This window comes from Phragmites australis, chromosome 19 (assembly GCF_958298935.1).
Source record: "Phragmites australis chromosome 19, lpPhrAust1.1, whole genome shotgun sequence".
In the NCBI taxonomy this organism is placed as follows: domain Eukaryota; kingdom Viridiplantae; phylum Streptophyta; class Magnoliopsida; order Poales; family Poaceae; genus Phragmites; species Phragmites australis.
In genome coordinates this window covers 26093352-26105635 of record NC_084939.1, presented here as the reverse complement: position 1 = coordinate 26105635, position 12284 = coordinate 26093352, and the positions used below count along the sequence as shown (strand labels likewise).

The 12284-nt window shown below is 41.9% G+C and overlaps 2 protein-coding genes across 4 annotated transcripts; one reads left to right on the top strand and one right to left on the bottom strand.

The window, feature by feature from the left end:
* Nucleotides 1-684: 684 nt before the first annotated feature.
* LOC133900546 (WRKY transcription factor 44-like) lies at nt 685-2682 on the bottom strand. 2 transcript variants are annotated; one of them, XM_062341721.1, is made up of 4 exons: nt 2571-2682; nt 2100-2315; nt 1346-1854; nt 685-1025 (listed from the first exon to the last, which is right to left on the bottom strand). In XM_062341721.1, exons 1-3 carry the CDS (start codon nt 2664-2666, stop codon nt 1420-1422), a joined length of 747 nt encoding a protein of 248 aa, XP_062197705.1. In that variant the 5' UTR covers nt 2667-2682; the 3' UTR covers nt 685-1025; nt 1346-1419. The 2 variants fall into 2 exon arrangements, with proteins under 2 accessions (XP_062197705.1, XP_062197706.1); XM_062341722.1 differs by having other exon boundaries at nt 1346-1848.
* Nucleotides 2683-3980: 1298 nt separating this feature from the next.
* Nucleotides 3981-12083, top strand: LOC133900111 (uncharacterized). 2 transcript variants are annotated; one of them, XM_062341238.1, is made up of 14 exons: nt 3984-4307; nt 4689-4788; nt 4875-5002; nt 5246-5414; nt 5515-5627; nt 6985-7068; nt 7144-7192; nt 7279-7370; nt 7797-7926; nt 8077-8153; nt 8237-9852; nt 10108-10644; nt 10725-11470; nt 11723-12083. In XM_062341238.1, coding segments are annotated over exons 1-13 (3639 nt in total). In that variant the 5' UTR covers nt 3984-4305; the 3' UTR covers nt 11267-11470; nt 11723-12083. The 2 variants fall into 2 exon arrangements, with proteins under 2 accessions (XP_062197223.1, XP_062197222.1); XM_062341239.1 differs by lacking the exon at nt 11723-12083 and having other exon boundaries at nt 3981-4307; nt 10715-10887.
* The last annotated feature ends 201 nt before the right edge of the window (nt 12084-12284 follow it).

The following is a 12284-nucleotide window of genomic DNA, read 5'->3' as shown; positions in this document are numbered from 1 at the left end:
ATGGAGGGAGGCTGGGAGGATCCCGTCGAGATGGAGGAGGACAAAGTGGAGTGTTCGGTGGCGAGGCTGGAGATATGATTCACCCTGACAACCTCCTGATCGAGGCATCAACCTCCGGACGGAGCTGGAGCGGTGGGTCGAGCAAGTACCACCACCACGTACCACAGTGGGAGAAAGAACGCACGAACGGAAGGGCAGGGAAGGGAAGGGAAGAGAAGGACCCCCGGCACCAAGGGAGGGGCATCGAAGAACACCAAGAGAAAGAAGATGTGCTTGATCTTGTGTCTGCATGCATAGTGGACACATTAGCTCTCCCTGCGCTGTGGGTAGATCCATTACAATTGTCCTGCCCTATCTATCTCGACTCAATTAGGTTGGTTGGTTGCACAATCTGAGAGAATTATTATAGACTAGAGTGTTCATTTCCCCAAGAACACCACCATTCTACATCACAAACATACAAGTACTAGCTAGGAACACCACCATTCTTTAACTCTTGACGACTCTAACCAGTTTCTTCTCTGAGGAATTATACATACTTTGTTACCTCCTTCACCCTTGAAAACGATACCATCTACTCGTTCAGGTACACAGCACTTGTCCAAAACCAAATCAAGCTGCGCACCAACTGTCGTCTCACAAAATAGTAAGGTTTCTGGTTGCTTTACGCTTTACAATTATTTACGCTCATATTGTAACGCTACCTCATGTCTCAATTTCTACTTTGTTTCAGCCCTACCAAGTGAGCCATTAGTTGCTAAGCACCGTACCCATCGGGCCAACTTGTGCAGTTCTATGTGCTAGAATAGAAACAAGCCAAAAAAAAGATACGACACCTGACGATAATAGGATTATAAAGTTGTGGACATGGTTAAATCCAAAAGGAGTAGCAACTAGGTTCAGGGCTACAGACGCATACACTTCTCCCTGACCATTAGTTATAGCACAGTAGCGAATCTTCAGAGAAATATTACCTCGGAAGTGAATTTAGGTTGCTTGCGTTACTTGATTGCTTCTCCTTTGTGCTGAAACGGCAAGTATTCATGAACCGTGAGATGTATGCATATGTTCTTTGGAATATGGAATTTTCGACACCCACATATATGCAGATCTGCATTTTTTTTTCTTTCTTTCTTCCTTCCTTTCTTTAATGAATCAGGAAATTAGTCATCAGGATGATTTCTCTGGCAGTTTTGCAGTTGTGGTAATACCTCAACCTTGCAACTTATTGGATGAGGCACTATGCTATGGGGCAGCCAACATTCTATGCCACCACTTGCACATGCTCCGTAAAGCAATTATAGTAAGTTCTGAATAGCAGAATGTGTTAGCACCAAAAACATACCTTTTCTTGTTGTCAGTGAGCTCACTCATTTTTTTACACTTCGTCAAAGCAATTAGAACTGCCTCCAGATGCTATTACAGCAGTACCAGGAGCCAATTGCGTCCTCCTATCTGGTTTTCTAGTCCTGCATAGTTCGTACCATGCAGGTCCACGACCACAACCTCTGTACTTGGCGATGACAACATCTTCTTGGGAGGATGAGGCTTGTGGTGGTTGTGCTCACCGCTGTATACAATTTCAGCAATCTGTCCATCTATTGCTGTCTCCACCTTTCTCTTGACAGGGCAGCTTGGATGAGTGCACTTGTAGTAGCTCCGTGGGAACTCGCTCCCTTTCACTTGCTTCTGCCCATACTTCCTCCAGCTGCAGCCATCATATGGCAAACGGTTCTTCACACTGCTCATAGGCTTCCTGATAGTGTGGCATGTTGTCAGAGGGCCACAAGAGACGAACTGTTCTGTATCTTCTTCCATGTCTTCAAGTGTGGTACCTGGACCAGCATCCTGCAACTTAAGTTTAGAACATAGTTGAAAGATGATCATATAACTATGTCCTGAATAAGTTCAAAATAATCTATCGGGTGACAGATGGATGCTTGAATTTTTTATTTTATTTTATTTTTGTGGGGGAAGATGGATGCTTGAATTTGAAGTATCACTTAGAGACAACCGCAAAAACAAACATCGTTATTAGAAACATGAAGTTTCTTTCTAAAGTCAGAAAAATAAGAACTGAATTCCAGTGTGAGACTTACTGTGGTTGCAGTTATTTCTGTCGGAAGATTACTCGGTACCGATGTGAACCGTGTTGTCTTTGGCCTAATTAGATTTGTCTCCTCCAGGACGGTGATTGGTGCAGAACCAGTGGCGGTGAAGTCTTTTAGGAGCTTTAAGTAGGTCCAGAAGCTTGAGAAAGGCCTGGAGGCCACAGGCTTCAGAGCAGCAATCTTCTCGTGACCTTGCATCTTCCACTGAAAAAAAAACAGGGGACAATTCATAATCGCAATCATCGCAGCAAACGGTTTGCTTATTTCTAGAGAAGGACATTAAAAAAGCTAATACAGTGGGGAACATAGAAAAGTACTCGACCATATATTTCAGCTAGTAACTGTACGTTTTTGTGCTGAAAATTGAGAACATACTAATGGTACGAAGGTCATTCACATAGGTGACAAATTGAGCAAGGAAAAAAAGTACGGAAACAGAACAGTTTTCATAGGTGATACCTTAATCTTGTGCTCTGTTGCAGCTGCAGATTGGTAGAAACAATGCAAGGGCGAGAAGGGAGTTGAGAGGAGAAAGAAAAGGTGGTTAGGGTGCATGTAAGACTGTTAGGTAGACAGATGCCAGATCTGCCTTCTTCACTGTACGCTGGTTTCAGTACAACAAACCAAACCAACAGAAAGTCATAGAACAATGGTGGTAGAACTGTTGAGATTAAGATAAAAAGAACAACAGGAATACATAAACTACAGTTTGAGAACATAATGAATCCCAATTCGAAAAGCTTTGAATTTATCTTGTCCGCAGCCTGCATTTCTTGGAGGATCCGACAGACTACATTTTGTGGCGAAACAGTCAAGTGGACAGATGGTTAGACTAGACACTCGCATGTTTTGTAACACAATATGCATATTCACTGAAACACTTTAGTAAGAGACATGCAAGGACATGTAATATTGACCTCAAATTCTGAAACTCTCATTGACAAAAGTTGAACTGTTGTACAAACTAAACAGCAGTCTCTTCTCAACTCTCAAGTGTCATCCAAACAAAATAAATAAATAACACATTCACCTGCACTTGATTAGCATCCAAAAGCATAGATTATGAACACACGTGTTAAATAGTACTACTGAATTAGGCAGTCAAGCATAGGCCCATGAACTCCAACACCAATCCATCCATACTCAACTAACTTGTAAACATAGGCAGCAGCATTGCATTGCAGCATTAATCATACACAAGAATCGATAAGTCACCCCGGGGTTTTGCCCAAAACTTTGCTTACTCAAGTGTGTTTTGCCAAAGCTTTACTTACACAAGTGTGTATGCTCTACATGCTGTTCGTCTTCCCAAACCAATTGTTCAAAAATGAAAACAGAGCAAGCAACCCCGTCATTAAGGTCAACAAGAGCTACGGAACTCGAGAAATCACAAACCACGGCGGCGAAGGAGGAGGAGGAGAGGTGGGCGAAGTAGAAGGCGACGATGCGGTCGTTGATGAAGTGGGACCCACGGAGGTGGGAGCAGATGAGCACCACGCCTCCATGGCTCAGCCTCCTAAATCTCGACCGGCGGTGGAGGATTGCATTAAGTATATGGTTATGATAAGTGGACATCGACTTATTGTTGGATAAATAGTCGAAATATAATAGGGTATCCTAGTCTTTAACAAATCACGTGTAGTTCTACATCGTCTTCTTCATACTCATCAGGCTATCTCTCCCTCTCTTGTCTGATGTAGGATTTGTAACTCCGCTATTGTTACCATCTCAGCTCATAGAATCAAAGACTATAGTCCCCTGTTATCCTTGATCCAATTGTAACAAACGTTACTTCTAAGTAAGACTTCGCTATGTTATGGATGTCGCGACTAAGATGAGCTATATGACTCCTCCATAGAGAGAAGAAGTGGTATGCCATCGCCGAAAGAGGAAAAGGAAAGTGGAGGAAGGGAATGGGCCACATGGTGACATGGGAGGGCACACTTGATCCGGCTGCGCTTGGTGTGGTTTGCGCTTCTCTCTCCTCCTCTTCTTCTCTTCCTCCACAGCGGAAGAAGGTAGGATACAGACCAGCCGGCGCCTGCCCACCCAAAAGCCAAAGGGAAGTCCACCCCATCCCTCCCTCCTCCTCCTCCTTCGATTGATTCGTCCCCTGCACCTCAATCGCCGGCTCCTCCCTATCCGTCTAGGGTTTCCCCGCATCCCGCAATCGGAGACCACCCGTCCGCCTCCAATGTGAGTTCCTCCGATCCCTCCATCTACACGCCTTTCCTTTCTTTTTGGCGATTCCACCGCCTTCCTTCACAGGCGATTTGGTAGAATCCGATAGGAATTTCTGATTTTTTCTTTCCCCTGGTGCGCCCGCCCGATGCAATCCGCTTTGAAAGATGGGATTGTTTTTCTCTATACGTTTCTACCGATTGATTGAGATAGAATGGCTGACTCGGTTGAATCCATGTTCTCTGTTTCTTTGCCACTTCAGTCTTTTGATGTGCCCAAATATTTGGGATCTCAGGTTTCTGATAGCTTAGGGATTGATGACTGTATGCCTTATGTGCTCCTGTCTAAGTGATGTTCTTCATACTTGGATTACTGACAAATGTTGTCTTTCCTCAGGACGACCATGAGCGATGACGGAGACCGCACCTGCCCGCTATGTGCCGAGGAGATGGACATCACTGACCAGCAGCTCAAGCCATGCAAATGCGGCTACGATGTAATCATCCTATCATATCGATCACGCTGCCCCCTTGCCTCTTTGTCCTTCACAGGCTGCTATTTACTAATCCTTTTTGTATGCAGATTTGTGTCTGGTGCTGGCACCACATCATAGATATGGCTGAGAAGGAGGAAACGGAGGGCCGCTGCCCTGCATGCCGTACGCGCTATGACAAGGATAGGATTGTCAAGATGGCTGCCACTTGTGAGAGGTCTGTCGCAACATTTATCTATCATGCATTCGTTGACCCTCCAAATGCTTCTGTGCTTAGCAATCAATTTGTGTTATACTACTACAGCATCTGCGGTTATCCTTTTAGCTTAGAAAACATGCATATATCTTTTCAGTTTTTCATTCAATTTGGTTAACTTGACTGATGTGTGGAAGTTGACCGATATGTAAAAGGTGTATTTTAATAACAAGTTCAACGAAATGTTTATTTTGATGGAAACAGGACGGTGGCAGAGAAAAATGCAGAGAAGAGGCAGAAGACCCAAAAGGTCAAGCCAAAGGCTGCAGCAACAGCAAATGTGGAAGCTAAGAATCATCTGGCTAGTGTCAGGGTTATCCAGAGAAACCTGGTGTACATAATTGGGCTACCTGCGAATTTATGCAATGAGAGTGTGAGCACCATATCATTGTTCACAACTAGATTGGTCCAAGTTGAGTGATATGTTTAAATTTTAGTTCTCATACCTACACTACTTCTATTTTTTGTTTTAGGTACTTGAGCGCAGGGAATACTTTGGTCAGTATGGGAAAGTTCTGAAGGTTTCAGTTTCCCGTCCGACTGGGCCTCCTTCCCAGCAGGCATCAGCAAACAACAATATCAGTGTGTATGTCTCTTTGAACCTCATGCCACACATGCATGATCTGGTCATATGCATAGACATTATTTAGTTTTGTTTCGGTACTGATCCTACAATCACTTGGATCGAATAATTATCCTTGGTGTTTTTGCAATTGTATGTTCCAAGGTTTTATGCTTTCTTGTACTTCTCATTCTTTCCTAGTACTAGAGCATTGATACTTAAGTGTTATAGGAAAGTAAAGTGAGGCTTCAAATGTGTTTAATTAAGGTGGTTATCCATCAAACTAGGTGAAAAGAATGAACAATTATGTCCATGTTCCTGCAAGTAGCACAGTCACTTTCAGCAGGTTAATCTGACCTAGTTAGCTGTGTGATTTGCCTGAGGGCCACTTGATTTACGTAGCCATGCATGATATCCTCATAGCCAACATAGCAGATGTAGCTTTCTATTGCCGTGAAATTCTCGGAGTTTCAGATAGATGCGAGGTGTCTATTTCAGTCATGGCATTATTTCTGCATCATCTGTGATAAACTTATCTGATTCTTATGGATGGAGCATTCCCATTTTTCTGGGCTGAGCTCAGAACCTGCAATCCTGCATGTGTAGCTATTGGATTTTTCTTAGAATTTATCTCTATGAATTGCCAGATTTTCTTGGTCCTAGTGCTTTGTAGTTCTCCCAGGAAATATAATATTTGTTTTTTTTTATTTCTGGGCTATTTCTCTTGGGAATCCCAAGACATTGGCTGGATATATTTGGAAACTGTTTTATGCCAGAAATATGAAAACATGGATTATAGAATGACTTGGGAGATACAAAGTGAGGCCCTAGTTTGAGTGCTTTGTAGTTTTCCTGTATATATTTGTTAAGGATCTTGAGAGTCATGGTTCTCTGTTTTACATGATCAAGGATCACAACCTTTCATCAGCCTGTCAATGACTTACATATCTGAAAAATGCTTGTCTTCTGATTTTGGTTTGCTAAACTGTTTAAAACCATCTTGTTATTGATTTTCTTGGGCATTGTTGCAACAAATTATTCCCTCCTGTCACAAATATAAGTGATGGTTTGGATTGCGTGCTGTCAAAGTATGTAAACTTTGATCACCAATACCTCTTGACATTTTGAGATTGAATATTTAAAAATGATGAGCAGGTTTATCTTGAATAGTAGTTCCATAATATTATAATTTTTCTGTACTATGTAAATATATTACAATAGAAATTAGCAGTCAAAGGTATGTATTGGTGATCTGTGACCGTGTCGATGTCCAAAACGTAATTTATTTGTGACTCTAGGGAGTATTCTGTTTGTATAAGATTGAGATACAGAAGTTCGGCTCTTGTTTGAACAATGGCTGATTACTATCAAATTTGTACAGGTATATTACTTATGCCAAAGCAGAAGAGGCCATCCGGTGTATTCAAGCTGTACACAATTTTGTCTTGGAAGGAAAAGTTTTAAGGTGACCTTCTATACTTTGTTCTCTTCCAGACGTTTTACACAACAGATTTAGTCTAATGGTTGTTGACTGTTGCAGAGCATGCTTTGGTACTACGAAGTATTGCCATGCATGGCTGCGGAACATGGTACAATTGTTGCTTCATTCTGATAGCTTCATCTACCAGTACTCTACCCAGTGCTCTCATTCTGAGTGTTTCTTGATTTTTCTCAGACATGTGGAAATCCGGATTGTCTCTATTTGCATGACGTAGGCAATCAGGAAGATAGTTTCACTAAAGATGAGATCATCTCAGCATATACGAGGTAATACTGAACTATTTTTTAACTGGCGTTGTGGAATCGTTCTCTTTTTCTGCTTGCTTCATCTCTTTGAGCTCTAAGCCACTGTGCCGGTCCTGGCTATAGCTTTCCTTTTCTGCATAGGCTACTTGTACTTGTATTGTGGCTCGGTTGGCATTGCTGTTGCTTTTGAAAATCACCTTTTATTTTTCTACTTCTGGATATTGTGGTTAGTTGAAAGCATATTCCTTGGAGCCACACCATCAAAATTTTACTATATATAAGCTGTTGGTGTTCCATATTAGTCGATTTAGAAAATGGTATGCCTTCTTTACTGTGGATGTTTAATATCATAATACTGTTTTGGTGAACTCTTGTCCCTGTTCGCTAAAACAAAACTTTTATAGTTTCAGTTGATACTTTCCATTCACTCTTTTATATTCCTATCAGGACTAGGGTGCCTCAGATGGCATCCAGTGTTTCGCAAAGACGTTCAGGGACTGTATTGCCTCGTCCAGCAGATGATTTCTCTTACAGTGCGGTGGTTTCAGCCAGGCACACAGTCAAGAATGGAACACTCGTATGTTCTTTATACTGAAAAGTGAAAATGCATTGGAAGATATCCTTTTTTTGTTTCATGCTGCTTTCTGGTCTAAGTTAAATTGTTGATCTTTTCCGTATTTGTTGGTTTACATTATGTTCCTGCATTTACTGGCCTTCTTCTGTACAGAATACCACCAACCAGCCCAGACTTTCACCTCCAAAGAGTATTTCTGGGAGGTCCACGCTTCCACCAGCTGCTTCGTGGTATGGTACTTCTAGGAGTCTTTTGTTATATTTTCATATTTTGAAAATGCAAACTGTGTTGCTGATTCTTTTTGTATGTGCAGGGGGCATCGTGACTTGAATGCCAGGACAACAGGTACTGGGGTGACATCATCAGAGTCTCTTACAAAATCAAAATCAGAGCCACAAAGTAATTCATTTTCAATTACAATAATACCTTCTTCATGGAATGATGAAACAAGTACATTACCAAACATGTCTGAAGGACGTCATGTGTCAGAACAAGATAGTGCATGTAAAACCGTAAAGCCATATAAGCCTGGTATTGCAAAGGAAACACAAGCTCTATCGTCAGTGGAGTCGCTGGACATAGACTTCTCCACAATACCTTCAGCTTGGAATGATGATGACATTGTAGTATCAGATGGGATGTCAAAAGGAAGCGAGGAAAATCAAGTTGTGAATGGAAATGGAAAGCTAACCCATCTAGCGACTAATTCACCAATATCACCTAAGCAAGACACAACAGTAAACAGTACCAGCAAAAGTCCTTCAGATTTTGTATCAAGCCTAGCAATATCTAAATCAGATGGAAAGACTGGCGATGGTGACCACCCAGTTGCTAATGGTGCTCCTAAAAGCTCTATTTCAAAAGATGTAAACTGCCAATCTAATCATGCTGCCAGCAAGAAAATATTGGAGGATACTGGACCTAGGGACACTGATGTTGGGAAGCTATCTGTTTGGATATCTTCAGTAGCATTAGATGGCAAAGATGAGGTTCAGAGTATGGCAGGAAATCAACAGCCAGATGCAGTGCCATGCACTTCTGTTGCAGTGTCCATGGATCAGAATTTTGACAAGGACCAATCTCATTTGAAGCTTTCTGAGCTCCTGCCTTCAGAAAATAAGGACACTGTTCTTTCTTGTCTATATAGTTCTGATAAGCATCTTGATTGGAGTTCAGAGCTGCAAAGTTGTAGTGTGACTCCTTTAAATGATTTAGTAAATACTCCAATGAACACTGACAAAAATCATATTACGCTGCTGGATGGTTCAGAACAACCATCATATTCATCATTTTCTAATACATCACATACTTCATTGTGGAATGATAAAGAAAGTAACCCTACATTGACAATTGGCAGTAGAACTTCCTCAATGATGCAGACTGGGTTGTCTTCAACCGACAACACTTATGCCTTGTTAAATGGAGGTCAAGATGGGCTAGGAACTGTATATACACTTGGTAATATTTCTGGACATCCTGGAATGGAAAGTCATCAGCCTGGAGCAATTGGTTCAGTAAGAGCTGATAGCTTAGGAAGTTTTGACAAGACCGTAAGCATAAATGAGGATGAGAGCAGAATAATTTCTGATATCTTGTCGTCAGAGTTTAATCCGTGGGATGATTCGTGCTCGACTGCTAACAATTTTGTTAGGATGCTCAGAGAATCTGAAAGTAATGATGTGCCTTTCACTGTGCCTTCATGGAAATCAGGAACCAGCAGCAAAGAGTCTAGATTTTCATTTGCTAGACAGGATAACCAAGGAAACTTCTTAGATTCATCTTTCAGAAACTGTGATAGTGAGCAGAATTTCAGTTTGCTATCCCAGAATTCTTGTGGAAATGTTTATCAGAATGGTCTTGCACTCCAATCCCTAGAAAATGATTTTTCAAACAGCAACTCTCTTGCTATGTCGGATATGGCAACTACTGGTGAGTACAATGATACCTGTGACTTCTGTGTCTGACTGAGCGGAATGATGTGTTTTATTATTGTAATTGAATGTTTTTGATAGGATTCATAATTTATCTCTTTGATCTTATTCTGTATGCTGCACTTTGGTTCATTGAGCATTGGTAAATATTCTAACTCATGCAAATGGATTGTTGATTTATTGGTGATAGTTCTGTGATTTGATGTTTTCATCAGCGATAGTTTATGTGCTTATGAAGAATTTGCTTTCTCAGGCACATCAAGGTCTAAAATATCTGCACCTCCTGGATTTTCAGCAACAGCAAGAGTCCCCCCTCCTGGATTTTCTTCTGGATTTCCATCCCAGGATGGTTTGAATCCCCCTCCTGGGTTTTCTTCTGGAATTTCTTCTCTGGATGGGTCTATTCCCGCTCCTAGATTCCCTTCTGCATTTTCTTCTGGAATTTCATCTCAGGAAGGGTCCAATCCCCCATCTAGATTCCCTTCTGCATTTTCTTCTGGAATTTCATCTCAGGAAGGGTCTAATCCCCCATCTAGATTCCATTCTGCATTTTCTTCTGGAATTTCATCTCAGGAAGGGTCTAATCCCCTTTCTGGATTCCCTCCTGCATTTTCTTCTGGATTTTCATCTCAGAATGGGCCTAATCCCCCTTCTAGATTCCCTCCTGCATTTTCTTCTGGATTTTCATCACAGGACGGGCCTAACCACCCTTCTAGATTCCCTCCTACATTTTCTTCTGGATTTTCATCACAAGACAGGTCTAATCAGGTGTATGGCTCAACACTCCCAGGTTTGTTTATTGTCTCAATATTTTTTTGCTTCTTCTCCTAAAACAAGTTCAATTTCTCATACTTTTGCAGTGCTTTGCAGAAAGTTGTTTCCGTGATAATCTTTTGGGTGGCAACACTAATCATTATCAACCTCAGTTAGCGAGACACACAAGTGACATGGAATTTATTGATCCTGCTATATTGGCTGTGGGCAAAGGGCGGATGCCTGGAATTGGCGAGTCCGTGCTGGAGATGAAAAATACCCCTGCTTTTCCAGCACACTTGCAAGCATCAAATAATGATCCAAGGATTCAGTTACTTATGCAACAGAACATGCAGTCTCATCAAAATGCGAGATTCACAGACCATAGTCAAGATGCATTCAACGCTATGAATGATAATTATCTGGCATCCCGGCTTTTACCACAGAATCATGGTTCTCTGTCCCCTTATGCACAGATGGGCCCCCAACAAGCTAGAAACTCACAGTTTACAAATGGTCAATGGGATGGCTGGAGTGATTTGAGACAAGGGAATAACGCACCCATGTCAGACATGCTGAGGATGTTATATCCAAGTGAAGCGAACAACTTGCACATGCTGGGTTCAAATGATCTTTATAACAGAGCCTTTGGAATGTGATTGTCCTAGGAGATGCGACTTTGACTTGTCCTCATCTAACTTGAGCGTTTCTCTAGTTCTGAAAGTAACAGAGTGCATAGTATACCTCAGCTGGATAATGGTGCAGTGCGAATGAGCTTGCACATGAGTGTTTATTGGGATGAGTGGATTCAAACTGCTGACCAGCATGAACCCGAGTTTTTGTCCAGCCCTTCCAAATACCAGGTATGCATGTCTCTGTACTATTCAGTTGGTGGGTAGTATGTGTAGGTTTGTTTTTTTGAAAGGGTATGTGTACTATTCTTAAATGTCTAATGTCAGTTTTATCTTCGTGTAACATTGATTAGTTTTAGTTTGGAAGAACCTTTTCCTATGCCTTTTTGACTTGTTCCATTTAGTTGTTGATTTGTGGGGTTGTGAAAGTTGCTCTATGTGCGAACAGTTTAGTGACCTTTTGCTTTATTGCTTGATCATCAGGTTCCCTTTTATGTGAAGTAATAGAAAAGGATGCGTCCAGAACAGAACAGGTGGGCGTTGAAGTGCATATGTACATGTGGTTTGTGAGGGAAGGAGGCTGGCTTGACAAGATTGAATCAAATGTGTAACATCTGGGTTTCTTTCGTGGTCCATAACCTACCTAGCTGGGGTCGTGGGTTTCTTTCGTCTGTCCCTTGTTTGTACACGTTGATGTGTGTTAGTCTGTAACTTGGTGGTGATTGCTTCTTTTGTTTGTTGGTGCACAGAAGCTTGTTAAACAAATGGCTGGCTAGTATATGCGTGTTGAGTTGAGTACTATATCAAAGAAGGTTAATAATGAGACCACACATTTCGGATGCTATACTACATGGTTGCAACAAGTTGTGTTGGCCGGCCGGCCGGCCGGACGGACTGCTGCCTGTTGGTCAGCAAGGCAGGCAGTCGGGCAGCATCATCTGACGGCTTGCGTGATACTATGATTTTGGGCAAAGGGTTTGTTTGCTGACCATTAGCAAGGCAAGGCAACAAAGGGCTGCTAGCTCAAGGACCAAACATGCCCGGT